The sequence below is a fragment of the Crocodylus siamensis genome, chromosome 12 (genome assembly GCF_052110815.1).
Source record: "Crocodylus siamensis isolate JL-2025a chromosome 12, ASM5211081v1, whole genome shotgun sequence".
NCBI classification, from domain to species: Eukaryota; Metazoa; Chordata; order Crocodylia; family Crocodylidae; genus Crocodylus; species Crocodylus siamensis.
This window is the reverse complement of record NC_143406.1, coordinates 46,745,101-46,772,242: the sequence shown is the minus strand read 5'-3', so window position 1 is coordinate 46,772,242 and position 27,142 is coordinate 46,745,101. Positions and strand designations below refer to the sequence as shown.

Here is a 27,142-nt window from a genome sequence, read left to right as displayed (position 1 = left end):
ACAACATGTGCATAGTGCTCTAGAGAAGTGGTGGCCTACACAACACGCACGGCCCTGCTGGTTATCCCTTGCTGTGAACGGCACCCCAAATTCAAGGGCATAGTTGCAAGTTTGCTGGCTTTCCCTACCGTTCCCCTCTTTATGCAAACCAGCAGAGCCAAATCACGTTAGTCACAGTACAGGCATTCACTGGGCCTGATGTTGCAGCTTCCCTGAGAATTAATAAAAGATATGTTTTATTGGACCAACTACGCAGTTGGGATAAAGTTAGATGCTTTTGAATGCGAGGTCAGGTCTCAGGTCACAGGAAACCACATTGCAGTCTCTTGCTGTGCCTGGCTCTCTCTCTTCAGAGACCTCAGGACGGATGGCTTGCATTCGAGAGCTTGTTTAACTCTATCCCAGCTGCACCGCAGGTCCAGTAAACTTTATTGCCCTAAGAAATCCTTGCCTCTTGCATAAGTTCTGGACCATCATGGCTACAACATCACTCTTACACCACGCTGAGAATTAAAACAAGATTTGGTCCTACATTGCCTAGTTTGCTAAATCCCCTTCCCTACCCCCAGCATTTGGGACTATCTTCAGAGGGCGGCTCCCATTGACACGTCAAGGATGCAGCCTTGAGTTGCCATGACATCCAAATATCTTCAAAGGTACAGCGATGGTGTTGGCTTCACTTTGCCCTTACTGACCCAATTCCCACAGTGTTTGGTCTCTCGCCCTTGTTCCAATCTCTTTAAATAATGATTTGTTCCAGTTGCTCCTCCAGTGATGTCATCAGACGGTTGTATGTATTTTAATCGAGTGAGTCACAGAAGTGCAGATAGGACCAGGCAAAGCACCCTTCAGGCTTCTGCTCAGATCCCTCACGTAAGTAAGGGCTTTGAAATTAGTGAGCATGACACATTTAGTTGGATTCGTTTGCTGATGTCAGTGCCTGAATAGTTTGGGGTCTTTGAGTTTTGCACAGGCAATTATGCATTTTGCATACCTGAGCGTGGCGGGTGCATCACCGAATGAGTGAGTCAGTGTAAGCAGCGGGCTGTCCATTGAGAGACCATTTAAACATGTATCTCTGTATACTGAGCACACCATAAAGAGAGATGGTGAGACTTTTTATTACAATATTTAGAAGAAAGTAGAGGGGATGAAGGCTTTCTTGAATGATGTTCTGGGAGTTTTGCAGAGGTTTTTTTTACCCGCTCCCAGGTGGCACAGTCCAGATTCCTTGGCAGGACTTTTCTTCCTGATCTCTCATTCATTTTTTGCATTACTCCTGGTTGCATGATCAGCTTTGCTACTTGATCTCAAGGGCAGCATTGCAGGGTAAAGAGAAGGAATTGGTTGAATGCCTTAAATGTACAGAGGTGTAGGTTGTAGCCGTGTTGGTCTAAGGATCTAGGCAGACAAGGTTCTCTGGGTGAATCTGATATCTTTTATTCAACCAACTTAAATAGTTAGGGGGAAAAAATTTTAGCAAGCTTTTGGGTTTAAAAACTCTTAGTCAGGCTAAGGAAGCCTCTGAGTGCCTCTTAAATGTACAGAGGCAGACCAGGTTATTTGGGTCAATGTGAAACGTGAGCTGTAGATGTCTGTCCATGGCTTGAGACCAATACGGTTGCAACCAGCCATCTTAAATGTACAGAGGCATGACAAGTATCTATAATTTTTCTTAACTATGCTTATGTGGTACCCAGGGACATCAGTGAGCCAACGTAGCAAGGACACCCCCCTACCTGGGAATTTATGGGTAAGGGGAGCATGATTTGGACAGTATTAAGAGAGAACCAGGAAGACTGGATTAGCCTTGGCGTAGCGAGCTCTACGTGGTAGACCACAGGTGTAGAGATACAGCCCAATGACTGAAAGTCCTCACTATCTGATGCGACTGTTGAGACAGCCTCTGAAGCAAGCCTGGTCTTAACTCTGGCCACCACAAAAACCTGCACATGCGTTCACACAGCTTCACAGAAGTTTAGGGCTCGAAGGGATCTCATGATATCCTTGGATCCAGCCCCACGGCTCTGGGCAGGAAAGACCGTGAAGAAGTTTTTCCTTATATCCAGTCTGAAACCTTCTCCATGGTTCGGGGCTGTCTCCGACAGAGGGGTCTGAAGTGCGAGTGGGCCGTGGGGGCGAACTTGAACTCTCATCCCAGAGCTCGCTTCAGTCACGCAACCGGGGTACAGCGAGACGTCCTGATGGGCAGGTGTCACGTGCTGCTCCGTGATTGCAGTTTGTCATCTTCGCATTCATTGAACCCAGTCATCTCTACATGGGGCTGAGGGGCCGGCACTGAATTCCTTTCCTGTATTAAAAAAAGGACAACAACCAAGCGACTACAAATCCCTGCCTCAACGGGTTGTCAAGGCTGCATGCGAGGATTTGCTCAATCCGCAGGCCTTGCATGAGAGAGGAGGGGAGCGGGCTCTCGGGGCACAGGACGGTGGTAATTCCCGAATAAAAGAGCGAACGAGGTTGTGCTGACGGCAGGTGACACGGATCAGCGTGATTACAGCTGCCTCGCCTTCCCCGGAAACCTAGGACTAGCAAAGGACTCCTAGGCACTCGGGCACGTTACAAACTGCTCTGCTTAAAACACTCGTCTGCCCCCAGTTTAATAACGTGCAGCGGCTGATAGGTATAATGGTAGAGGAGCAAATCCTGCAAGGTGTTGAGGGCTGCTCCAAGGTGCCAGGTACCCTGACATCCCGCTGATGTTAAAGGCATTCAGTGATGCTCAGATGAGCCCCGTGCCTGGGACAAGCAGACCTTTCCTGTCAACCTGTGATTTGCTGGAGGAGGGTGATTTTCTCTGGATCTCCAACCAAGCAGAACTGGGACATTTTCTGATGGCCTGACCTTTTCAATCCAGCGCGATTCAGTCCTGGCAGTCTCGGGACTGCAGCTTTTGTGAGTATAACGTTAATTAGCGAGAAAGGGATCGGGAAGAGGTAGCGTGCGCCTGAGTGTCGCCATTGCCACCTAGCGAACAGCCTGGCGTTCCCGCCCCGACACGCCGTTACGGTGCTCTAATTGCCGAGCCGGTCTGCTAGTCCTCGAGGGAACGGAGGGGATTCTCCTTTTTCCCCCGTGGTAAGGTCCCATTTCTCTGGATCAGAAGAATAATCTTAAGTTCTTCCCGTCTTCTGATTGCAGTTCTGGGTGGTCATTGATTCGTTCCAGCTGCTGCGGCGGATTGCATTGAATTTCAAAGATCATAAATAACAAGGCATCCTGTGATGCCGACTAGCCTGACGATGTTTATTCAGTGGCTTCTGAGGGGAGCAGCAAAACTTTTGCACTAGAAACTTGAAGAAAAGGAGATGCGATTTAGTTGCAAAGTTGTCGCAGCGGAAATTGCTGAGCTCCCCGAAGCCAAAGCAGGCAAGAAAGCTGCATTTTTCTTCTCTGCAATAATGATCCTTGATACCCAGTACCCTGTTTACCCTTCGGTCTCAAAGTACTTTGAAAAGGGGTTTAGAATAATACTCTGGAGCAGACATGGACAAATGAAACCTAATTCAGTGTAATTTAAACTCATAGGATTTTACCCATGACTCTTTCATGCTAATATTCCACTTAATTGGGTGAAGCTACCCCAGTTTGGGGGGTTTGCGTCATCCGTCTGCTACTCTGAACTGGTGTCAGTGTTTTAGTCTGTCTATTCCCCAAGATGATGCCCATTGTTGGAAGTAGAAGGTAAGGACATTTCCAACTTTGTTTGCCTGCTCGGCAAGGGAGAGGTCCAGAGTCCTTTCACTCTGGGCCTTTCTGCTGAGACTTCCTCCAGGGCCTATTGGGAAGACCCTCCAGCGGGAACGGTGAATGGCGAGACATAGCAGAAAATATTCCAGCATTATGCAAACTCATTCTTCTAGACTTAGAAAGCACGAAGCCCTGGATAGATTAGCGTTTTGCTGCCTCAATCTCATCATGTGCCAAAGGGTGCAGATGCCCTTTTTAATGTGCTATAGATCCTGCATTCCTCTTTTTAATTCAAAACGTAATCCCCCAAAGTTATGACTTGCCGCACAACCTGTCTTCCTTAACAGCTTCACAAAACTACGATAGCAAGCAGGGGGAAGGCAGCACCTTGAGGAGTCACAAGGACATCCACTTCCCTTCTTTTAAGTTCATTGTAGTTTTTAAAGGATTGACTTGAGCAGGATGAATTAGTCTCAGCAAATAATTAGACAGCGTTAAGCCCCTTTTCTCCTGGCAAATTATCTGTCGGCAGGCTTGGGTCTTTAAAATCTACCCGTTACCGGCAAGTGTCTACAATAGGTTGGCTTTCAGGAGGACTGTTCACTGCAACTTCTTCGTTCATTTGCTGCTGACACTAATTGGCCACCTAAATCATGTGTGACAGCGTGGGCCACGTCTAGCACGCAAAAAAATTTCCAGCTATGGGGAAAGCGATTCATTCTTCAGTTTCCCCCTCGGTTACGGTTTGGAAAAGGGCCTAACGACACGTTGAATTGACAGGCAGGAAGGGTCCGTTCTTACGGCTTAAAGAATCCAGCGGTACTTAAGCCCATGCTTAAGTGCTGTTTTAAGTCAGCATGGACTCAAGCATGTAAAGTCCCCGAATTGTAGATTTTAAGCTCTGAAGGGGCCGTTTCACCTGACCTCCTGTATAGCGTGGGGCTGGAGAATTTTAATCAAGTACCCCTGCTTTAAGACCAAATTTAATAGTGACTTCTGGCTTCTGCACCTACTGCGGAGGGATGCTGCGCATTCAGCTGGCATTGATTTCAGAGCAAGCCGATGGCATTCGGCATCTCAACGGATTTGCCACCTGTTGCTGTTTCGGCTCGTATCTCAGCGGCATCACTTGCAAGAAAGCAGTCCTGCTGGCTGGGGAGTACCTGGCTTGTCTCTTAAAAGGGCCTTGGCTTGTAAACAGGGACTGTTGTGGCAAAGGGCGGTTTTGCTGTAATGCACACCTTGGTGTCATGCCAGTAAGGTTCGATTCACCATCCCGCGGCTTCCCGCAGCTCCTGGGAACCCTGCGTAGCAGCAGCCTCCCGGCTGTCCAGCAACGGGCTTTCAGCAAAGGGATGGTATTGATCAGAATGGACCCGGCTGTGCTGCTGCTTGTATAAAAGCTTTTAAAAATCCTCTGCGCACAAACTCACATTGCCAGCTCTGGTATTTCCCCACGGACTGCAGCCTCCGCTCCCTTGATAGCGAGAGACCATGTTTTGCCACGGAAGTCACTCCTGCAAAGGCTGGGGCAGAAGGGAAGTTTCTCTGATTTGCAGAGGGAGCATTTCAGGATGACTGAAGACAATACAGCGCAAGCTACAGGAAAATGTACCGAGGGAAAGGACACAGGGGTGTCACGGCAGAGAAGTTAGGAGGGACCGGATGGGGAGAGACCCTCGACTCCCATGGGCAGGCTGGGACCTTAATATGCATTTGGATCAGAGTCTGACGGGGCAGGTCCAGGGTCTTGATGTCCTTCTGAATATATCTCTGGTTTGCAAGGCAAATGAGTTGTTTTATGCTTCTGGAAACATGACGCATCCCGTAGCACTGGCTTAGCTTTCACCCAACCTCTAGCCAAAAGAGTGCATTGTTTAAGGTGCATTTGAAGTTGTGGGGGCGGGGGGGTACATTTTCTCTTTGTTGCAAACTAGAAAAATGTACTTATCGAGTCACCCGGGCAAATCCTTCCCTAGTCTCTGCATTCAGCCCCATCTCCACAGGCCTGGCGCCAACTTCAGTTTCTTGCTTTGTTTTGGAAATGCCGTTTCAGAGCCGCGTGCTCATGCTGCCGGGGCGGGGGGAAGGCGTCTGTCTGAAACGCTGCATCGTTTTCTTTTTAAGCAGTTCACAAGCAGATGAACCCAAATGATCTCCCACAGTTTAATAACTAAAATTCTCTTTAATCAATTAAAAGTAAAAATGTTCCTTATGTTATGCAAGTTGATGCGTGAGAGTTGCCTCCTGGGAATTTTCTCTTGACCCATTTTCCCCCATTCCTTTCCTAGTTTCCACCACCACCACCTGCCTTTAACCAGTATCATTGGGCACTGACTGTTTTTCAATCATTCAGCAGCACATGTTGATTAACTGCAGCCTTTTCTGAGTGAGCTGTTTTTTCTCACATACAGCTAACAGTAGGAGAGGTTTGTACTATTACTGGGATTTACTCCTGTTGTTCCAACATTTGGGTGCCTCCATAATTTAGGTGCTGTAAATACATACGGTTCTTTCTCCCAGAAAGCTTACAATGTCAATAGATCAAAGAATAGTAAGCATGGGAAAGAAAATGTGAAGTGACCCACCAAGCTCTCGGGGAAAGCCAGCGGCAGAGCTGGGATCGAATCCAATAGCCCCCCCCGGGTGTCACTGTTAGAAGTATTTTATTCAACGCCATATTCTCCACCATCAACTCCAAGCCCCTTGCAAAGATTGATCCTAGTTGAGTCAGAGGACTGTCTCCCATTGGCTTCTGGGGCCGTAGGTCAACAAATAGCCTGAATGCAGTAGGTGCTCAGCAGGCACCTCTACACAAGACACTTACTGCGCGGTAGCCTAATAACACTGCGTAGGAGTGTGCCGGTCAAAAACCATGCTAATAAGCTACTGCACAGTGTTATTAGGCTACTGCGCAGTAACCGTCACAGAAAAACGTGTACCGGCTACTGCGCAGTAAATGTAGTTACTACGTATTCATTTAGCGTTAAGGAAGTACTAAACTAAATGCACAGAAACTACAGTGCGTTAATGAACATATAGATACACCCAGTTTGTCTTATTCTGTTCTCCATTATTTATTAGTGACTTGCAACAAAAGTTGGACATGGCCACTGACTTGGGGCACTTCAGTGTCACGATGCCTAACTGGAGGGGATTTGGGCTGATTTTCAGGGAACATGCAGGTTCTGTCAGGTTGGATTGGCTTTATGGGTACCAGGCATTGTTTGCAAATTAGGTCTTCATGGTCTCAAGCTGGTTGTCGCACATCAGTCAACCAGGTCTTCATGGTCTCAAGCTAGTTGTTGCTCATCAGTCAACCAGGTCTTCGTGGTCTCAAGCTGGTTGTCCCACATCAGTCAACCAGGTCTTCATGGTCTCAAGCTGGTTGTCCCACATTGGTGGCCACTTTTAAGAATGGTGATATTGGTTCTTCTGCTTAGGTAAACAGGGCAACAAATCCAGTGTGATGGCTTGTGCTAGAGGCTGGGACCTTCATGCTTACCTTGAATCTTGAGAAAGAAAGCTCATGGGGCCAGCTGCTGAGGAGGTCCTGTCTTCTGGTTCTCCAAGGGCTTGTTCATCTTCAGACATTGCTGGTGCCATATTTATCCTGGTCATGGGTACGGCAACACAGCCCCTCAGTGGATATGCAGCATATGGCTGCAGAAGCTGGTTTAGCTGTACCACTTCCATAAAGGAGAGGGACTAAGCCAGCAGAAACACTCTTCTGTCAGCCTGGGTGCATCTAGGGGCGGGAAGGGAAAGGAGTTGCCAGCAAGAATACATCAGCTGGGAGGTACACGAACGTGTCCCATCTCTGCCTGATGCAGGAGCCTTGTAACGGACCCGACCTAACCCCAGCCTTGCTCTCAATTGTTCCAGTTTTCCTCGTCATGGTTGCCATAATAGATCTCGAGAACTGGAGAGAAGAGGGGAGGACTGAAAGTCTAGGGAAGCTGAGCCAAGCGAACAGCACATTGTCTCTTCCCCCATGCATCTTCCCTCTACTTGGGATCCTCCCTAAATCAAAGCAAATGGCATGTGGGGCTGTTCTGCAGATGGAGCAGCCATGGCACAGCTGTGCACATCTGGCAGGGGCTGCTCCTTGAGTCTGTTTACTCTCCGGCCACGGGCAGCCAGCTTCTTGGAAGGCTTGTAAAGAGATGTTACGATGAGAGGCAGATAGTAGTCCTCTGGCACCGGGCCGGCCTCCTGAGAGTCTCCATGTTTGACAGAGAGTGTTTTCCCCTCCCGTCCTACCTCCCCCATTACTTCTGATGCCGAGTTTCTCCAGCCTGCTAGTGAAAGAGCTAGGAGAGGTTTTATGTGCAGGAAATGCACATGTGACCTTGGCTGCAAGGTCTTTCTTTCTGTGTAGCTCTGCCTAAGTGCCTGGGCTCGCAGAGCCTGGTTCTGATCAAGCCAGGTGGAGTTCATTGCACAAACAAAGCTGTGCTCTTCTGATGGGTTCATTGTCTGTCAAGATGAAGGTGAAAAGCTTTCTTCTGAGGAGAGGGTAGGAAAGTACTGGCACAGGTGACCCAGAGAGGTGGTGGACTCTCCATCCCTGGAGGTTTTTAAGGCCCAGCTAGACAAAGCCTTGTTTGGGAGGATGTAGTTAGGGCTAGTCCTGCTTGGAGCAGGGGGTTGGACAAGATGTGACCTCCGGAGGTCTTTGCCAACCCTCATTTGCTATGATTCTGTGAATCCAACTGCCTCCATGCCTTATACCTCCTAACTTAGGGTCAAGTTACGCGTCCCATTCAGACCGTACTAAATCTGTGGAATATTGAGATCATAGAAAATCACAGAGAAGTAGGGTAGCAAGAGGTCATCTGTTGCACACCCCTGCCTAAGAGAGAATGACCTCTGTCCAAACCTGGGCTCTGTCCCTGGTCTGGGTTGGTGGGGGTGGAGGGCCTGGAGCGGTGTACCTTGGGATGCTGGAGGATTGCAGATTGCTCATTTTATCTCTATGGAAGAGACTGAAGTTACCTGAACATGAGCTGGGTAGCACAGACCCTCATCTGAAGTGGTGTAACTTTGAGTTGCTCAGAAGGCCACTTAGCATGAATTAATGGGCTTTAGCTTGCAGACACTCGTGTTTAAGTGCCCATAGTACAGCCTGAGTGTAACGTGTAGCTTCACCGTTAGGCTGTGATCCTGTTTCATAGAGGGATGCGGAGGTCTATAACTTGTAGCATTTGAGCTAAAGATTTATATGTGTTGTGTTTGGTTGACTTTCAGCAGTAGGTCAGTGCCCAGCTCCCGCATTAACTGGTGTGCTGTGCATTAACCTGTAACCCCCAGTTCCTTTTCTGCAGGCTCCAGTTCAGGAAGCAAGGTTTAGGTTGGATATTAAGAAAAGCTTTCTCGCTAAGAGGGTAGTGAAGCAAGGGGACAGGCTACCCAGAGAGGCTGTGAAATCACCATCCATGGAGGTTTTCAAAACTCAGTTCAACAAAGCCTTGGCCGGGATGATGGAGTCGGGGCTGGTCCTGCTTTGAGCAGGGGGTTGCACTAGATGTGACCCCTGAGGTCCTTTCCAGCCCTCATTTTCTCTGATTAGTGACATCTGAGCCTATAAACACTGCAGGATCCACTGACTGCCTCTCCTGTAAACATGTGATTTTCTTGTAACTGGAACTTGGCTTTAATGACTTGTCGCTTTATTGCTGAGAGCTGCATACTGTATATACAGCAAAAACAACCGTCATCGTACCCATATGCCAAGCGTCAAAAGTCACGGGTCAGGGGCCCCCCCAAGAAACATGAGTTTAACTTAAAAATAATGAGATTTTTTTTTTTTTTTTAAATATGACAAATGTCAAAGTCTTTGCCTTCGCCTCCTGATTTCTGAGCCTGGTGGTTGCCCTCAAGTCACATTTTTCTGGCAACCGGGATGGCTAGAAATATTTTTGTTTTTCAAACTGAAAGCTGCAGTTCTCTCCTCTCAGCTTGGCTCCAGGAAATAGGGTTTGAAGAAATTCCCCCTGTGTCACAGGACACGAGACAAAATTGCCAGTCAGAAGCAGCATGATAACACTTTTCTAATTCAGTGGTTTTCAACCTGGGGTCTGTAGACCGTGTCAAAGGGGTCCGTGAAAGATGACTATGATCCATCAGAAGTATGCAAATGCCCACGACTTCCGAGCGAAATTTCCAAAGGGGTCCACAAATGGGGAAAAAAGTTGAAAACCGCTGTTCTAGTGCATTTAAAATGAAATGCACTAGAAGAGTGGTTTTCAACCAATTTCGATTGGAGGTGTGGATCCCTTTCAATTGGAAGTTGTGGGGAAGGTCTCCACCTTGAAGAATTACAGAATTGGAGAATTCCAGCTTTGGAAAACATGGATTATTCCCAGCAGTATTATGGAGGTAGTGGCTTGCCAAAGGGTGCACAGGGAAGCACCGTTCGGTTGCACCTACAAGCTGGGTTTCTTGATACCAAGACCTGTGCTTGCTCTGTTAAATGTTGAGGATCCCATCTCCCTGCCTGCCTTCATCTGGAGTTTCCCTATGGCCAGGTTGGCTTGGAAAGTCAGGGGTTTTGCCTTCTTCTGTGGCAGGGGCATGGCCCTCTACCTGAGATCTCTTGAGTATATATTGACCTTTTACAGAAGCAAGACGTTGGCTGCTGTGATCCCTCTGCTTTGCCTGCAGCAGGTTCAGGTGTTAAGTCTTGCGTTGTGTCAGGGCTGATGGTAGTTTTACTAAGTGGTTAGATTGTGTGTTGTATAGGGTGGTTTGGATAGGGCTGATCCTGCATCAGGCGGGGGTTGGACTACATGACCTCTGGAGGTCCCTTCCCACTTGATTTCTCTATGGTTTCTATGGGGAACCTTCACAAGATGAGTGCACTGAGAACAAGCTACTACAGGGATTAAAATCAGTCAAAGTTTAAATCCACAGTGCAGGTTTGGTGGGGTGGGTATCAACATATGGCGTCTTCATGTGACAAAGAGCAGTTGTTTCTTAATTTTAAGACAGGACATAACGTCTAGAAGGGATGTGCTGGACCTTCACCGGAAGAGCAGATACAAGAACTGGTCCATATGGTTTCAGTGTCTGGGATGGAGGAAGCACGAATAGGAGCCGCATGGTTGTATGCAATCACCTCGCATTTTGCAATCCTTACCGAGTTAAACTTGGACATTTATTAGGAACTGTTTTTCTCTTTTTTGAAAAGACGCGACCTTTCCTTCGAACTCGGCCCTTGCTGCATCGTAGCGTATAACATCCCTGGCCAGCTCATGGGCTGAGGGTGGATCAGGGCTTTCTGTGCACAGGGAAATATCCGCCGTTTAGGTGAAGTTAGGTTTTTAAAGCCGGTTTTAATTGAACAGGTGTATATCTCAATTTTGGAAGCTCCTGTTTTGCTGTAAGATCAGTTCATCTCTCTTTAGCCGACGCTGGTTCCTAACTGACGAAAGCTAAACAAAAATCGGCCACTTTTACAGTGATGCGAGGGTGTCTACATGGGTCATCGTACCAGTCTGACTGCCCTCTGTTAAATTTGCTCCTTAGGTTACAGCAGGGTGGCTTTTTCGTGCAACTCAGCCATGGCCTCATCAGTTAAAGAAACAGATAGGACAGCTGTCACGTCCCCGACCCTCAGTGAGTTCCTTTGACGGGGGAGGATTGGAAATGCAACACGTAGCAGAAGCACAGCTTTGTCTAAAAAAACCCCAAAAAACCAAATTGAGAACCAATAAACCCGTAGCTGGGAAGAGAAGTGAGTCTTATGTTCAGGAAACGTTTGCTGGTTCAAGGAAGAGCGTTCACAGCGCAGCTATAAAGCATCTCGCTGCTACGGCCTGTTGCACACCATCACATGTAAAGCCTCTTTGACGCTCCAGCCCCAGTTACATTGGCTTCAAAGCCTCGAATGTTTCCTGCTGCTGCTTCGTCTGGTTTCCTAATTCATCGATAATGCCCTCAAAAAAGAAATGAGAGAGGCTCAGCGTGCATCCCTCTCCTGTCCAGAGCTCCCTCCCCTGCTACAGGAGGACGAGGCCTGTATCATAACCAGCGTGTGCCCAGACCTCTCTCTGCCTGCAGTCAAGGCCAACTCTCACGGATGCAAGGCGACTTGTATTGGGTTGTATTTAACCTCTCTGAGCATCATCTAGAAATACAATAAATCCCTCTACAATTCCTAGATGGTGCCCTGAAATCCTGCCCATCTTTCAACTGCTTTCATTTAAGATAAGCTCTTGTATTTGTAGCGGTAAAACTTTTGGGCCATCTGAATTGAAATGAAAGGGATACAGATGCTTAGTGCCAAGGAATCCTTTGCTCTGCATCTCTGGGGGGTTTTGGATCGAATCAGATCCCCAGCACATGGATCAACAAGGCAGAGGGCAGCCTGGAAAGAGGAGCACCATGAATTATTCTTGGTATTTCCAACCCCATCCTGGGTATGGCTGTGCCCCACTGCCGTTTATAGCGAATCCCACCATGAATAGCAGCATCATCTCTGTCCACCCAATCCACTTTCTAGGGGGTGTCAGCAGTGCATAGGAAGGTCAAAGCTGTTCTGAGGAGTGTTTTTAAAACTCTCTGGCCATGGTTTAAATCTGAGTTTCCAGGCATTTTAGGAATTGCTAGCAACTAATAGGAAAGAAACCATTTTTCACTGAGATCAGAATATCTCCCTGTGCAAACTGCCCTCACTTAAAGCAAGGGACATTGTGTTCCCGGCTTAGCTTATTGTCGAGAAAAATTGAGAAATTGCCTCTGTCAGGAATTTCTGGGCACCGCCAAGAAGCAGGATTAGCTCCATTAGGCCCCAGCACTCAGGGTAATCCCACATTTGAATTAGGGAGGAAATCACCGTCATTAATCTGAGGAGGAAATAAATAGGCGAGGTGCTTAATGCATGCAGACAAAACATTGTCTGGTGGAAGAGAATAATGAGCAACTTCACCTGCAGCAAGCTGGGGTTTAAATTCACAACCTGCCTCCAAGCGCCTATCAATTAACTGGTCCTTTTCAGGTGGGAGCAGAGAGAGCGAGAGAGGACATAAGGAATGGGCTTGCATGGGAATTTTGCAGCACTGGTCCTGGGGAAAAATTCACCAGTACGCTCCAGTCTGTCTCCCTGCCAAGACAAGCACATTCCCTACAGGGTAATCTCCTTCCCAGTCTAACAGTAGCCACGACAAGGAGTAGGGCTCCCACAGCATTCGCTTGAAGTGTCCACGGCCTCAGCAGTAGGAAACGTTTCTTTACAGGCAACCTGATTTCTCCTTTTCCTGATTCCTTCATGGGGACTGAGGGTTCACGTGCTTTGTACCTGCTGGGAATCTCTAACCACCTGGCTGACTGGACGCAGCTGCAGCTCTGATCAGCGTGGCTTCATCTTTCTTATTTTTGACCACCGTGCTATATGGGATCCTTCCAAAAACTCTCCAGGATTATTGGAAAATGCCATGCCCAACTTTGGCATTTGCTGAATAAAGGACAGGAGCATCTCCAACTTCCAGGTTGCAGGAGAGCTCTTTGCAACACTGCATCTGAAATTTCACAGCTAGGTGGTAAAAAAAAAAAGGGGGGGGGATTTAGACATCCAGTCTCCCAGACTATCCCTCCATGCTATTTTGCCTTGATGTGGCCTGTGCTGCACCTGTACCATGAGGAAACACAAGACTTAGTTCCCCAGAGCTGTTGCTCCAGGACCTTTTATCAGTGCACGATTCCCATGCCCTGAAAAGGAGAGAGCAACAGCCAGGGTGAAAGAAATGCAAACGCAGGCATAAAGGAATAACCCAGGAGCTGTGTTTACTTGGAGTTTCACATGAAACCCATCAAGCTATGCAAATATTGTAAGTGGGATGTAGCAGTGGGTTAGGTTTGGTTGGGTTCTGGAGGAGTCTATTTTTCTTTCCGGAGCAGGATTCTCCCCTCTGCTTCTAATTAACCCAAAGTTGGGGGTGGGTTGGAGTCAGCCAGGCCTGCAAATGTCAAGAATCAAAATTTAAAGGCATCAAAAACTGGGGAGTGGGGGAAAGAAATAAACTGAAGCTAGGAATTCAGCTATCAGCAACTTCTGGGAGTCTACAGTCACCCCCTCCTTCCCCCCCATCCTGCTCATCAAGAAAGCGTTTGCATCTCCAGTCTTACTGATGGATTGATTGATTGAGTTTGCATTTGATATCAATTTATTTTTCGCCACAGAGCCTTCCCGTTAGAAATGGGACATGTCCCATACAAAGCTTCAGCGCAATGCTTTTACCCTCGCATCTTGCCCAGTCCAAGGTTCTCTCCCAATATTAAAACCACTGGATTCAGCCACTGTCGTCATTCTTCCATCTCCAGGCTCCCAACTTTGTGAACAGCCTTGCCCAAAGTTGGCTGGGAGGGGAGATGCAACTTGCTGGGTTTATCTGGAGCAGGAGACAACTGTCCATCCTTCTGGATCATGTATGGAGGAGCGGAGGCTGCACAGATCTTCAATCCCCACCCTTTAGGCCATTGAGACAGAATCAAAAGGCCACACAGGACGCATCTACATGTGTGCTTTAATGCGCATTAGTTTATTTTAATTCACTTCAAAGCATCACAGAAAAACTGTTCTCTTTAGCTAATGTGTATTAAAATAGGTGAATGCACAGGTTTCTAATGCCTTACAATGGAGGGCATGTCTACAGGTGCATTAACACGGTTTAGTTAATGCACATTAAATCTAGTACCTCCATTCTGAGGTACTAGGGAAATGCTCAGTCTGTCTTAATGCGCATTAACTAAATAACACATGTTTTTCAGTGACGCTTTAATGCTCATTAAAATAGTCTAATGTGCATTAAAGCACGTGTGTAGATACTTCTGGAGGTATTACATTTAATGTGCATTACCTAAAGCACATTAATGAACATGTAGATGCACCCACACAGTCCTCAGTGTAGATGCATCCATTTGGTGCCTCAACGGCTGTAGTTACAGGTGCATCCAGGAGTCAAATCCAGGTCTCCCACGTGGCTGATGTGGGTTCTACCACTGAACCACAATGGCAGGAGACTTATCTGGAGTATTTTCCTCTTAATCATCTCCTCCAGGCTTGCTGTGTTTGATTGCACTACCAGCCTCTCATAGGAGAACTCTATTGGAGTCAGTTGTGTTATGTAAGCAGAGCATTTTAGGCCATTGTGTTTCTCTGGCATGTGCTTTGGAGCAAGGACAGGCTCAAACACCCCGTCAATAAGCATGCTAGAAACACCTGGAATCAGATCATCGGCTTGTATAGACTATCGCAGCTCAGTTAAAGTCCTTGATGTGATCCTAGTGCTAGTGCTCTCCATGACGGGTTCACTCCAGCCTCAGTCTAGCCTGGGAGGTTGTCCACGGCTGGGCTTTATCACAGTGAGCTTTTACATGCCCTTAATGGAAGCCAGGTTCCCTTCGCTTCCTGACGTGCTCTTGCATTTGCTGTCTTTGCTCTGTGGCTTTTAGGCAGGCCGCCGGCCATTAGAGATGGAATGTGGCTGGGTCTGATTAAACAGCCTGGATGGCAGTGAAATCCCAGCTGCTTCCCGGGTGGCGTGTGGCTGACATCCTGCTGGATGCATGTCCGCACCGCCCCCCTCGCGGCTCAGATTGCCGGCAGGCCCCGGGAGTCTTTGCAAAAACAACGTCTTGGAGGACAGTTACAACAGGGCATAAACACGCATGGCATAAATAAAGGCTCGGGGGCCACCGTGATGAGCCGTTGAGCCGTTTCCCCAGAGATGGAGGCTCTGATAATAACCCAGGCTCTTGTTTGCATTCGGTGGTTTTCATGGGTGATCTTCCAGAACGTAAACAGTGGGTTTATTATCCAGGCAGCTCTTGCAAACACAGAGTGGGCCTGCTGCGGGGGACAGCATTAAGTAGGGACGTTGCATAATGAACAAGCCACCTACTGCATAATAACAATTAAGGCAAGGCACAAGGGGATAATTTTGCTGGAGCTATTGAGCGCAAATATGGCTCTTTTCTGCTTGGGCTTCCTTAATATAGAAGCAGCGCATTATTATGAATGAGGAAGTCTTCCTAACTGTTCCAGATTCCCTTGCTGATGATGCCCACGTCCATGCTTGCACGCACACATTTGTCCTCCCTTTAATTGGCTCTTTCACACTTCATGTGGGAAATGCAAGAATCCCCTCTCCCAAATCCAGAAGTTTTTTTAACTGGATCATCCCAACAGAAGCAGCCAAATCCTTTAGGCCTAAATCTGCTGTCCTTTGCAGATATAGGACTCTGATGTTACATCAGCAAAGACGCTGGAGCTATTCTTGATGTAGGCTGAAGTACTCTAGGTGAGACTTTATGGTTGGCTTTATGGTATTGTTGTAATGGTTAGTTCAGCCACAGTGGATTTCTCTAACCAAGAACTGTCCCATTTGTTTTCAGCTGTGAATCAGGTGTTTGTGGGGGGAAAATAGACTTGATAGCTTCTTAGGAAGAGCTGAGCCTGCCCTGAGTCAGAAATAGAGCCTGGCAGGCTCCATTGGTATAGTCTAGCCCTCATTCGGCCTTTGTCACCCTATGACTTATATTCTGTATCCTTATCTGGTACCATGTCTCTTCTAACACTTTGCTGCTGACTTGTAAATCTAACCGCAAGTCTTGGGTATGCCCAAGTGTAAGGAAAGCAGCAAGTAATGTATTATCTGGCTTACTGGTTGGATCAAGAAGAAAGGAATCAGGACTTCTGTGTTCAAATCCAGACTGTTATGGGCTTGTGACGTGACTGTAGCCAAGTTGGTTAAAGAGAGACCTCGTTAGCCACATGATGGTGAAGTTAAGTAGAAGGCAGGATAGATTTGTACCTTGTAGAATAACCAAAGTAGCTGAAGGTAGCAGGTGCATACGACAAAGTGAACTTCAGCTTGTGAGGTGTGTGTAGGTGTATCTACTTTGGTTAGTCTATAAAAGTGCAAACCTCTTGTCTTTTAAGTTGGTTAAACTCTGCCTGTCTCAGATCACCTATCTTGGTAGCCAAGGAGTGACTGTCTCTCATTTGAATGAAGGGATGATATCAGCTGGTAAGAAACCTGGAGCTTCAGAGATGCCTGCCGCTATGGAAGGACAAAAGATGATGGTGCCCCGTGGCTGCTCTTACACCCATGTAAAAAATAGGTGCTGATGACAAGATGTAGGAACCCGCCTAGACAAAGCCTTGGCTGGGATGATCTAGCTGGGGCTGCTCCTGCTTTGAGCAAGGGGATGGACTAGGTGTGACCTCCTGAGATCCTGTCCAACCCTCGTTTTCTATGACCCTATGACTCTGAATGTAAAAGATCCCAGCTGGTCATGTTGTACCTTCCCTTCTGGTCTAAAATGAAAGCGCGTGCATCTCAGCAGGAGTTCCCCTTGCCAAGACCCTTTCCTGGAAACTTCAAGTTCAGATTTTAGCACTTCTGAGCTGCCATGGGGGTGGACTTTTGTTCTTGTTGAGAAGGGGACATACAGCTTCTTTCACGTGTAAGTACTGCCATGTTTCTGCTTAGATTTGTCTTTGTGAGTCCTTGATGAAGTGCACGTCCTCCTTAACTTACTGTGTTCACCTGGTTCGAGCACGTCAGCATGCTGGTCATCCTTCTGAACTGCGTCACGTTGGGCATGTTCCAGCCCTGCGAAGATGTGAAGTGCAAGTCCGAGCGGTGCACTATCCTGGAGGTAAGACCAGTATCCTTCTGCCCTTTGGCAAATGTCTTGCATAGCATCAGCAAATGCGGTACAGGGAGTGTTTTAGCATAGCTATTCATTTGGGAGCCAACTAAGAATCTGACCAGAATCTATGAAGAGCCATAATATGCTCTGAATGTATCAAGGGAATGTATTATCCAGTGGAGGAATGGATAATTTGAGGGACTGATAATGGCACGTGAAGGTGCCAATTTTGCATGCAGTCCTGCCAACTACAACCCAGCTCTGATGGTTGCGTGGCCGGCATCAAAGGGGCTGATGGTGTTGCTTCATCCCATTCCCTCTCTCTGGAGGTGGGAGATAATTCACCCTTTGTGTCTGCGTTATTCCTCAGCCAAGTCTACCAGCTAAATCCAAGTGGCTCGTTTGTTATATGCCATGGCTTATTGCCTGCCAGGGACTCAGCTTAAACCCAGAGCTCACTAAACCTTATGATGGAGTCTTAATAACATCTCAGAGCTCATGGAGGCAGCAATTTAACTGGTCGTATGAGTCCCTGAAGAGTCCTGGCAATCACATATCTGATGTATGCCACAGGACTGGCCATCTCGAAGCTGCCTGTGTGTGGCCCCAGCTGGGTTTCCAGCAAGAACTAATTTTCTAGACTCCAAAAAAAAAAAAAACTGTGGAGAAGCTCAGGCTTCCTGGTGTCTTGCGTTACCTGATGTAACGGTCATTGGTGTTCATCAGTGTAATGTCCTGGGGCCAGGTAAGTTCTTTAATAGCCCCGCTGCTCTAGTACCCTTGAGACCCTTTAACGGTAAAGAAAAGGCCATTGAGCCCCTTTGCAAGTCATCCAACCCATGCAAAGGGGCTCAATGGCCTTTTCTTTACCATTAAAGAAGACTGGTCAAGGATGGATCTGCAAAGGCACCAGGCAAGGACTTTGTCGGCATGCTGCCTCAAGCTCTGGGAAGTTAGGGGCAGATCTATGTGGACCAGACTAAGAGAGAAGCCACAAGAGATCTGTTATGGAGTGAGCCATGAAACAGAGCTGGGAGGATGGTGCAAACCTTTGTGGGCCCCATCAGATAGCGGCCCCCTCTGTGCTCTGCAGGTTTCTCCCTGGTCCAACCACGTTCTTCCCCTGGGAAGTATACATACAAGTGGACCATCTTTGCATCCTCATCTATTTTTCTCAGAAATACCCACGTCTGCATGGAAACCAACTCTTCTTGTTGGTTTGACCCCAGTACTCTTCCTGCCATGGCAGGGGGTCGGACTAGATGATCTACTCAGGTCCCTTCCGACCCTAGAAACTATGAAACTATGACTAAGAGTTTTTGTCACTGATTATTTGCTATTTGTTGTCCATTTTTCCATAACATTTCATCCACACCCTGCAGTAGAAAACCATAGCATGTGGTTCTCACGGGCCTCGTCAGTCCCTGAACAGTTCGCAGGGGACGTGCCCCCAGAATATGGGTTGCATTCCCAGCTGGAGGGTGGCAAAGTATGAGATGTATTTGTAAAAGTCAGAGTGCACTTGTGAATGATTTGCAGAAAGAAAAAAGGGCAAAAGTTATAGTCAGACAACCTTTTCCCCACTCCTGGGTCCAGCTTGCAGGGGGAACGGAAGCCAAAACATGATGTAGAAAAACCCAAACTCCCTTGCAGAGATGCTCAGATGTCAGGCGTCAAATGACCCGAGACTGCTGGACCAGCTTTGGTTTGTCTTTATAAAAGGAGGATATTGCTAGGTCAGAGGACAGGTAGACTAGCTAGATCTCACACAAGTGCACATACGCACACCTACACTCTCACAAGAGCTACAGGAAAAGAAGTCAAGTCACAGCCACCTGCTTTCTATTAAGTTTGGCAATAATCCATTCAGGCTTCAAAATGAAAGAACCAGAGGCGCAATGTAGGAGGCTCTGCCGACTATAATGATCATTAAGAGAGCAGTTTGGATGGAAGATCGTGTGGAGAAAATGTGTCTAGACCAAGAAAGCGGCTGTAACTTCCACGAAGAGGCTTTTCAAAACGCAAAAAAACCCCAACCTTTCCATATGATTTTAAAAAAACAACAACAAAAACCCATCTTTGCATCCTCGGTCTGTTTAATAATGTATGGGGCAACCCGATGCAGCATCTAGGCATTCACCCGTTTCAGCATATGTCAAAATAGTTAATATTTTTGTGTGAGAGCAGTCAGGCTCAATCTGGAAGTGAAGCCGTGCTCATTTCTGCCAGCCGCGGGTCTCAGTACGTACCGCGTGTGTTGGTAACAACGGAGAGAGGAGCCCAGGGTCGAATGGCAGTGACCCACTGACCTGCCGTTTTGGTCCCTCCCGATAAAGGCTGAGCCTGCCCATGGACAGTGCTGGTGTAACATGCCCTGCAGCTTCCTGCCTCCACCTTTTCCCCTATTTTACCAGGACTAACTTCACTTAAAAGCAAAACCTTGATCTACATCAAAGGGTGCTTGTACACGGACCGTAAATGGCATCCGTGCTTACGATAAAAGAATCGTACCGGCTGTTCCCTACTTCCAGCCTGTGTTACCTGTATCCCTGCTACTCCTTGCCCATGTTGCACCCTCTGTATGCACAGGGTGCCTGGGCTTTGCAATGAATTCAGGGTACCGTGCTGACAGTTTGCCAGGACCCCAAGGACTGTAGCTCATTAATATGACAATTTGCCAAGCTTTCACCTCTCAGCAGCTCTAACGTATTTCTGCCCCCATGTCTTTGTCAGTTGATTAACAGAAATTGCGTATTGTGGCCCAATAAAAATCCTGGCTGTGTTCATCAGCACTCAGCAGGTAGCCTGCTTTTTTTTTTTTTTTGCATTTCAAGGCAATGACTAGCGCTTCGGTGCTCAGTGCACCCTGCTTCCTTCCTCTCCGATGTTCATACACAGCATCCACACAGCAGAAATAACCACTTCCCTCGCTTTGCTATTCCCCACTAAGGGAGAAGCCCCCTAGAACTAACTGTTTTCCTCTCTTTTTTTTATGACCCAGGCATTTGACCACTTCATCTTTGCCTTCTTTGCTGTGGAGATGGTCATCAAGATGGTAGCCTTGGGGATCTTCGGGCAGAAGTGTTACCTGGGAGATACGTGGAATCGCCTGGACTTCTTCATCGTAATGGCTGGGTCAGTAGCCAACATTTTAAATGAACCCCATGCACATGCACCGCGGCTGCTTTTGGTAGTTTCTTCAGGAACCTGCCCGAGCTAGAGCCAAAGAAAAGCTTGTAAAACCTGATCTCAGAGATGGTAAAACACTGAGCTCAGCCGTAATGGATTTTGCAAACACACCTGCAAAATGTGAAAGAGGAAGCTGCTGTTTATCACGCCCGCCTGACCTAGGGTTGGAGACAGGGGCTCGGGGATGGGGGGTGGGAGAGAACGGGGTCCTTCTTTGCTTCAAGAAATCTCCCCGAGCTTCTTGCACTCGGCTTGCCCTTGCCCTCCCTAGGATATTTGAAGTTAAGCTATTTGCTGAACCGTGGGGCAAGGTGTATGAGAGTGCCTGATTCCCCCTCTCCTCTTGCAAACCCTAAACAGAGAGTTTCTGAAAATGTGGACAGTCATGTCGGAGGGGGTGTAAACACTCAGGGTATTTCTGTACCTGAGATGCTTGTCCAAGCCCCCTGCAACCTGTGATGTGAACCTGCATGACTTTGTAAAAGCGGTGAAGTCCCTTGTGTGGTGATCCTGTTGCCAGCTTGGTCACAGCCCCATCTGATCTGAGCGCGGTGAGAGCCAGCAGGTCCCCAGAGGTCACCGTTAAGGCCGTCTTCTCGGCAAGGGATCTCCAGGATGCCATCGAGTTCAGTTCGGCTCCTGTTGACCTTGATGGCAAAACTCCCATTGACTTCCAGTGACCGTGGACTCGGCCCCTGCTGTATCCCTTGCAGTTGTGGTGCTGAATGTGGCAACCAGGTGGTGGTATTTTAGCACCTAAAAGTAAAATTGATGTGAAAAAAAAATGACTACAAACACAAAGAAAACTGACTTTGCTTTATGCCGATTGCTGTGTCTGGGGAAACAAGAGTGAGAATGAGAGAAGAGGGCATTAGACCCTTATGACCGTTGTCATCATTAGTAATCTAAGATGTCATGAGTCACACAGGTAGGGGATTGAAATAAATGCATGAGATTTTCCACTGGATAACGTCTCAAGAAAACCATGGCGCTGCCGTGTAGCCAGAAGGCCTCAGCCGCTTTCTTGGAGTTAGCGGAGAAGGCAAAATTTGGCTGAGCAAGGAAAATCCAGCCCAGGATGAGGGAAGTGCAGGCTGGGCAAACTCCTGAAGGAAAGGGGTATCAGGAGCTATTGAGCATGGGAGGGGGGGCACAGCCTCTGCATCTGAATTTCCTGGGACTTAAATGCTGGAGGCTGCAAGGGAAAGAGGAGCAGTGGGGGAAAAAGCCTCGTCATACCCAGGAATCAGAACTCGTGGTAGAGGTGACCTTTTTCATTAGATTTTTTTCACCAAAAAAAAAAAAAATTAAGACATTTTTGCAAGAATTTTTTTGCAAAACTCTAAGAAAATATATCACCTCTACAAGTTCTGATTTCTTTTGCCTCTAGACCAATATGGCTACAACCTGGATACCTTGTCATACCCAGTTTACTCCCCCTTTCAGCTTCCGTTCTCTGCCACCGTGCAGTGTAGGAGACGGTGCAAAATGGTGCAAAATAGGAGACTGGATCAGAGTTAGGGTCTGACCCAGTAAATGGCAATTGTTATATTCTGGGGAAGGGCAGGGCGCTACCCTGTCCACTGCTCCTCAAATTGCAAAGGGCACCTCACCCAGCAGCTGCTTATTCCCCTAGGAACTCTTTGGAGAGAGGGGTAATTCATTCCCAGAAATACCGCTGGATTATCTGGGCTCGGGAGACATGGGATCCTTGACAGCCTGCAGGAAAGCCATGAGCAGGCTAAAAGTTTAACCTATCTGAAATGTTTTCTGGCTAAAGGAATAGATGCAGACACTGGGAGAAGCCTGCTCCAAAGCAGTTTAACCTGCATGGTAGATGCTTAGGAATAGGTGAGCTGGTGAGAACAAGTTTACTGCTGAATTTCCTGGGTTGAGAAATGCCTGTTTTGGGGGTTAATTATGGTGTTCTTGTAGTGTATTTCCCCTTACATTGGCGATAGCCAACCTCAATTCCTGACTTCTTGTTGAGTTGGTTTTGCTTTGCTTTGTTTGTCGGGATGTGCAGTTAGGCAAGGACTTCCTGGGTTGAATACAGCATGAAGCATCCTGAGCCAAGCCTTGGTTGGAAAAAAATGCGATTAGCTTGCTTTGCTCCCCCCACAACTCTCCCTTCCTGTCAAAAGGTACCGCTGTGCCCCACCAAGCCAAGAAGTGCTTGGTCTGGATCCATCACCGGTGGTGCTGACCCATATTTGTTCCCGGTGAGAGCCTCTGTAGCATGAGAGCGACACCAGCCCGTCTCACGCTGGGGAGACGTGCCGGTTTGGCATCGCATTGGCATTGGGAAGGGGCTCAAAGACCATCACGGGAGCAATCGGAGCAGCGCCACTATTCGAGTGGCACAAGGATGGATTACCTGGAGAGGTAGCAAGCGGCTCTTAGCACCTCCGTTGCCTTGTCCCTCTGTCGCTTTGTCCGCCTCGCCTGGCTTGTCACCTTCAGGAAGGAGAGAATTTGAGGTCGACTTGAATGACGAAGTATTTTGGAAGCGTATTTCTGCGGTCCCCGGGGTGGCCGCACCGTTAGCAGCCAGGATGCTAGTATAATAAGTGGGTTGTTTTCTTCAGCAAGCGGAGCTGGAAGCTATTGAGCGATTACGGGGCCTTTCCCATAAGCATGCAAGCCGGTGATAGATGGGCCTGGCCCGCCGTTCTGTCTGTCCGGGTCGGGCTGGTTTGTGTCATTCGCAGGGTTATCGAAGAAAGCCAAGGGTAAGGAAATTTGGAAAATAACCTGGGCTGTGCCTGAAGACTGGTCCAGCGGTGAGTGCGCTCTTGTGCTCTGCCTGCCTGAGAAATACATCCACCAGTGCCACTTGCGTCCTTTCCTCTGATCCAGGGGTAGGCTGAAAACATTTCCCATGCAACCAAAAATACAATCCACGCCGTCGACCTGCCACCCCCCAAGAGGGTTCGGTTCAGACGGGGTGCTCATGTAGCTGTTCGCTGGAGAGGGTCCCATTTCGTGCAAACTGCGTCAGACGCCTTTCATTTCATCTCTGCAGACCAAGAGAGTAGCAGCTTTTCTTGGCGAAGGCGATTAGAAGGAGCTGGAGCTTCTCAGGGTGGTATCTGAGCACGCACTAAATACCTGTACTGAAGAGCAGCACATACCCATGTGAAGGAGGAAGGTCCCATTTTCCCCGCTGATGCTCAGTAGTTGAACGCCTTTTGCCTTTCAAGGCCTGTTCCCCATCGGGCTGTGCAGGCTGTCCTCATCTCGTGCATCAGTGCAGGAGGGTTTGCATTTCTGACACCTCTTGTGTGAATCGTGGTGAATGGCCTAATAGAGCTAGGTTAGGGAAAGACGCCAGCCACGGCAGGACTAAAACAGGGGAGGAAAGGACAGACATTTTGAAAGCAGGGGTGGTGGGGACAGTGAAGGGAACATGCCAGCCACCAAGTGAGGGATAACTGGAGGCAAGCGCAGCGAGAACGAAAGGAAGAGGAGATGCAAAAGCCCTGAGCTGTGCTGCTGCCGGGTTTCCAGCTGCCGCCGACCACGTGCCAGGGGATGACAAGCTCATGTGTCCTTTCCTGACTTCTCTGCTGAATGCAGTTGCTGCTTATGCCTTGCTGGGAGCAGAGCTGGGGGGATTGCAGCCAGCGGCACCGCTGCGCTGGAGAAAGCCTGCCGGCGCCAAATCGGGGGCAACCGTGGCTCCCGAGGGAACATCGGGCTCTGCCATGCAGTCTGCAGGAGAGTGGGGGGGACACCAAACAGTGAAGCATAAATGAAGGGAGCACAAGTGAATGAATGCATTTATTTCGCTGCATTTGTCGACGGCCTCAGCACAAGTCTTTTCCGCAAACCAGTCGCCCCAAGGCAGAGCAGCGCGGTGTCTGTCCTGTCTATTCAGCTTCTGGCGGGCAGCAGGACGAATTCCCCCCCTCACTCCCCAGCAAAGAACCAGCAAACGAATGAGGGGAAGTCAAAGGGATGAGACGAGCCCGAGAGCCCGCAGTTCGGCTCGGACCGGAGTCTGCCCTTCCTCAAACCGAGCCTTTCGAGTCAAAGGGTCCATGTGTGTCATGTCCCCGATGGGGGACTCCCGAGAGCGCGTCACACTCAGCGTTGCAGCCGTGAAGCAGTTGCTGAGTCAACCTCGTGGTCCTTCTTGCGGCCTCTGCCTCTAGCACGCTCCAGAGCAGGTTGGGTATGGGTTCAAATTCAGACTTGGATTTGACCTTGAATTGTGTTCCCAAAGCCCCTCATTCGCTGCGACAGCGGCTGAAACGTAGCCGTTCAGGAAGGCAAAGCCAGCTAGAATGACCCTCCTTTCACTCTAAGTGGAAACTTGACTTCAAGGTTTATGGGCTCGCTTGTCCTGATTCTCAGTTACTTTGCTCCTGTACGTACAACGCAGGTCAAGACGGAGTCCAAAGGAAGCTTGAAGCCAACTTTGCAATCCCTGTTACCCCCAGGTTGTACAAAATCCACCCAGTCACCAATGTAAGTTTAGAGCAGCCCAGAGGCTAATTTAATTTCCATTGCTCTTTCTATGACTGGCCTAAGGGAGCAAAAAAACAGGCAGTGCAGTAGACTTGCAGCGGTCCCAGCTCACCCCTAGCATTAAGGGTGAAGAGCAGGGTTGGTGTCCTCACTCCCTTTAAAGCCCCTTTATGCAACTGGAGGTGATGTTAGAGTGTCTGATTACCCCTGACCATCCAATACTTGCATTTTATATGCAGATTTAATAGATTGGGGCTGGAAGGGACCTCGCAAGACCATCGGCTCCAGCCCCCTGCTCAAGGGGCAGGAAGTCAGCTGGGGTCAGATCCCCCCAGATGGTTCAAAGGACGAGTGTAGAAGAATTGCTGAAAGCCACATGTATCCCATCCTCCACAACCTGCAAACTGGAGCTGGAAATGTTTGGGCTTTCCAAAGATGGACACTTGAGACACGTGTGAAAAGGAGGATTAAGGGAAGCCCAAAGGTGTTCGTCCTCAAAGACACCTCTGGATCAGATGTTATGGTGCGGGTTGGGGATGGCTTCACGGTATAAAGAAGAAATGATCCAACACCTGGTGTAGTTACACAAGTTGTTCCCCTTGCCTTCACCGGGCTTTGGATCCACCCCTAAAAAGACCCTAAAATGACAGTCCTGAAGAAATGCAAAGTATAATATTCATTCATGCTTCTTATGAGGGCAGGCCCAGAGATCCTTGTTTGTTCTCCGCTGGGGGCCTGTTGAAATCCAAGGCAAGCTGCTGAATAGCGGCAGAGGAACAGCTCTGCAAGAGTGCTAAGACTTGGCCCATTTAAGACCCTAATACATGCATGCAGTTTCCTGGCATGCACAGCCAGGTCTCAGCGCAGCATTTCCTGACTGCTTTTATGTTCTATTAGTAGTTTAAAAACCTGTATCCAGTTACAGGAGAATCTACTGAGTCAGCCACTTGATTAATTGCAAGCGTGCCTCCTTGGGACAAAGCCAGGGAACAGATTCAGGATGCAGTGCTATTAATTTCAGTGACTTTTAAACAATGGTTCGTCTATTCCTGTTTAAAAGCAGGCACCTGGTGCTGGCTACAGGCCTACTCAATGTAACTAGCAGGTGTGAGCTGGTATTTGCTATAAATTTCCCACTGTGTGGTCCTTGGTTGGGCTCAGGACTGCTTCCCTTATATCTGCATTACAGCCGCTTAATGAATCCCAGTTAGTTTCAGAAACTGCGTTCACCCCGTGCTGAGTTTCAAAGCTATCCATCACACTAAATTCAGCTCCTAGCTGCAAAGTTTTGAGGTAGAGTTAAGGTTGTAAAGACTTATAATATTAACTACTTGGGCAAAAAAAAATATTTGTACAAGTTGGTTGTTATTAAAAATAACAAGAAACGCTTAAAAGCCCCGAATGGCTCAATTAAAGCTGAAGGGACATATTCATCTTGGGTGCAATAGAGTTATCCCAGCAACGGCTTCGCACAGAGGTAATGGAAAACCAACTGTCTGAAATGGGGGAGGCTCCAAAAGAAGCTTTCAAAGCAACGTCATGCGTCCTCTTGCTGTAGAGACGGACGTAATACCTCCCCTGGACCTTTGTCAGGATGGAGAAAGTAGAAGAGAAATCCCAGGTGTATTGCAGCTTCTCAGATGGACTTCAATCTGGCAGTATGCACGGAGACTGCCCGGTGTGCGACATTTTCAGCCTTCATAGAATCATAGGAAAAATTGGGTTGGAAAAGGGACCTCAACGGGTCATCTAGACCGGTGTTTCTCAACCAGTGGGACGCATCCCACTGGTGGGACATGAAGGTCTTGTAGGTGGGACTTCAACTCATTTGCAAATGTCCATTACTGATTAATATAATACTAAAATGCATGTACACTTATGCTTCTTGGAAAAAGTGGGGGTTTGTTTTTATCATGGTGGGACCGAGGTTTTTTGACAAACCGGTTGGTGGGACGTCAGGTGCGAAAGGTTGAGAACCGCTGATCCAGACCCACCCCTACTCAAAGCACGACCATCCCCAACTTTGTCTAGCCAGGTCTCACCCAGCCCAAAAGTTTGAAAGTGCATCTTCCCTGCATAAATGTTCTGTGTTTTCTCCAGGATGCTTGTT

The 27,142-nt window shown here is 48.1% G+C and overlaps 1 protein-coding gene across 3 annotated transcripts in view; it reads left to right on the top strand.

Moving 5' to 3' along the window:
* The first annotated feature begins 17,252 nt into the window (after positions 1 to 17,252).
* CACNA1H (calcium voltage-gated channel subunit alpha1 H) overlaps positions 17,253 to 27,142 on the top strand; it is a 189,303-nt gene continuing 179,413 nt past the window's right edge. For all 3 annotated transcript variants that reach the window (XM_090024755.1, XM_090024756.1, XM_090024754.1), the window contains exons 1-2: positions 17,253 to 17,376; positions 20,372 to 20,505. In XM_090024755.1, the coding sequence (XP_089880881.1) occupies positions 17,284 to 17,376; positions 20,372 to 20,505 (227 nt within the window). In that variant the 5' untranslated portion in view covers positions 17,253 to 17,283. The remainder of the gene's footprint in view (positions 17,377 to 20,371; positions 20,506 to 27,142) is intronic.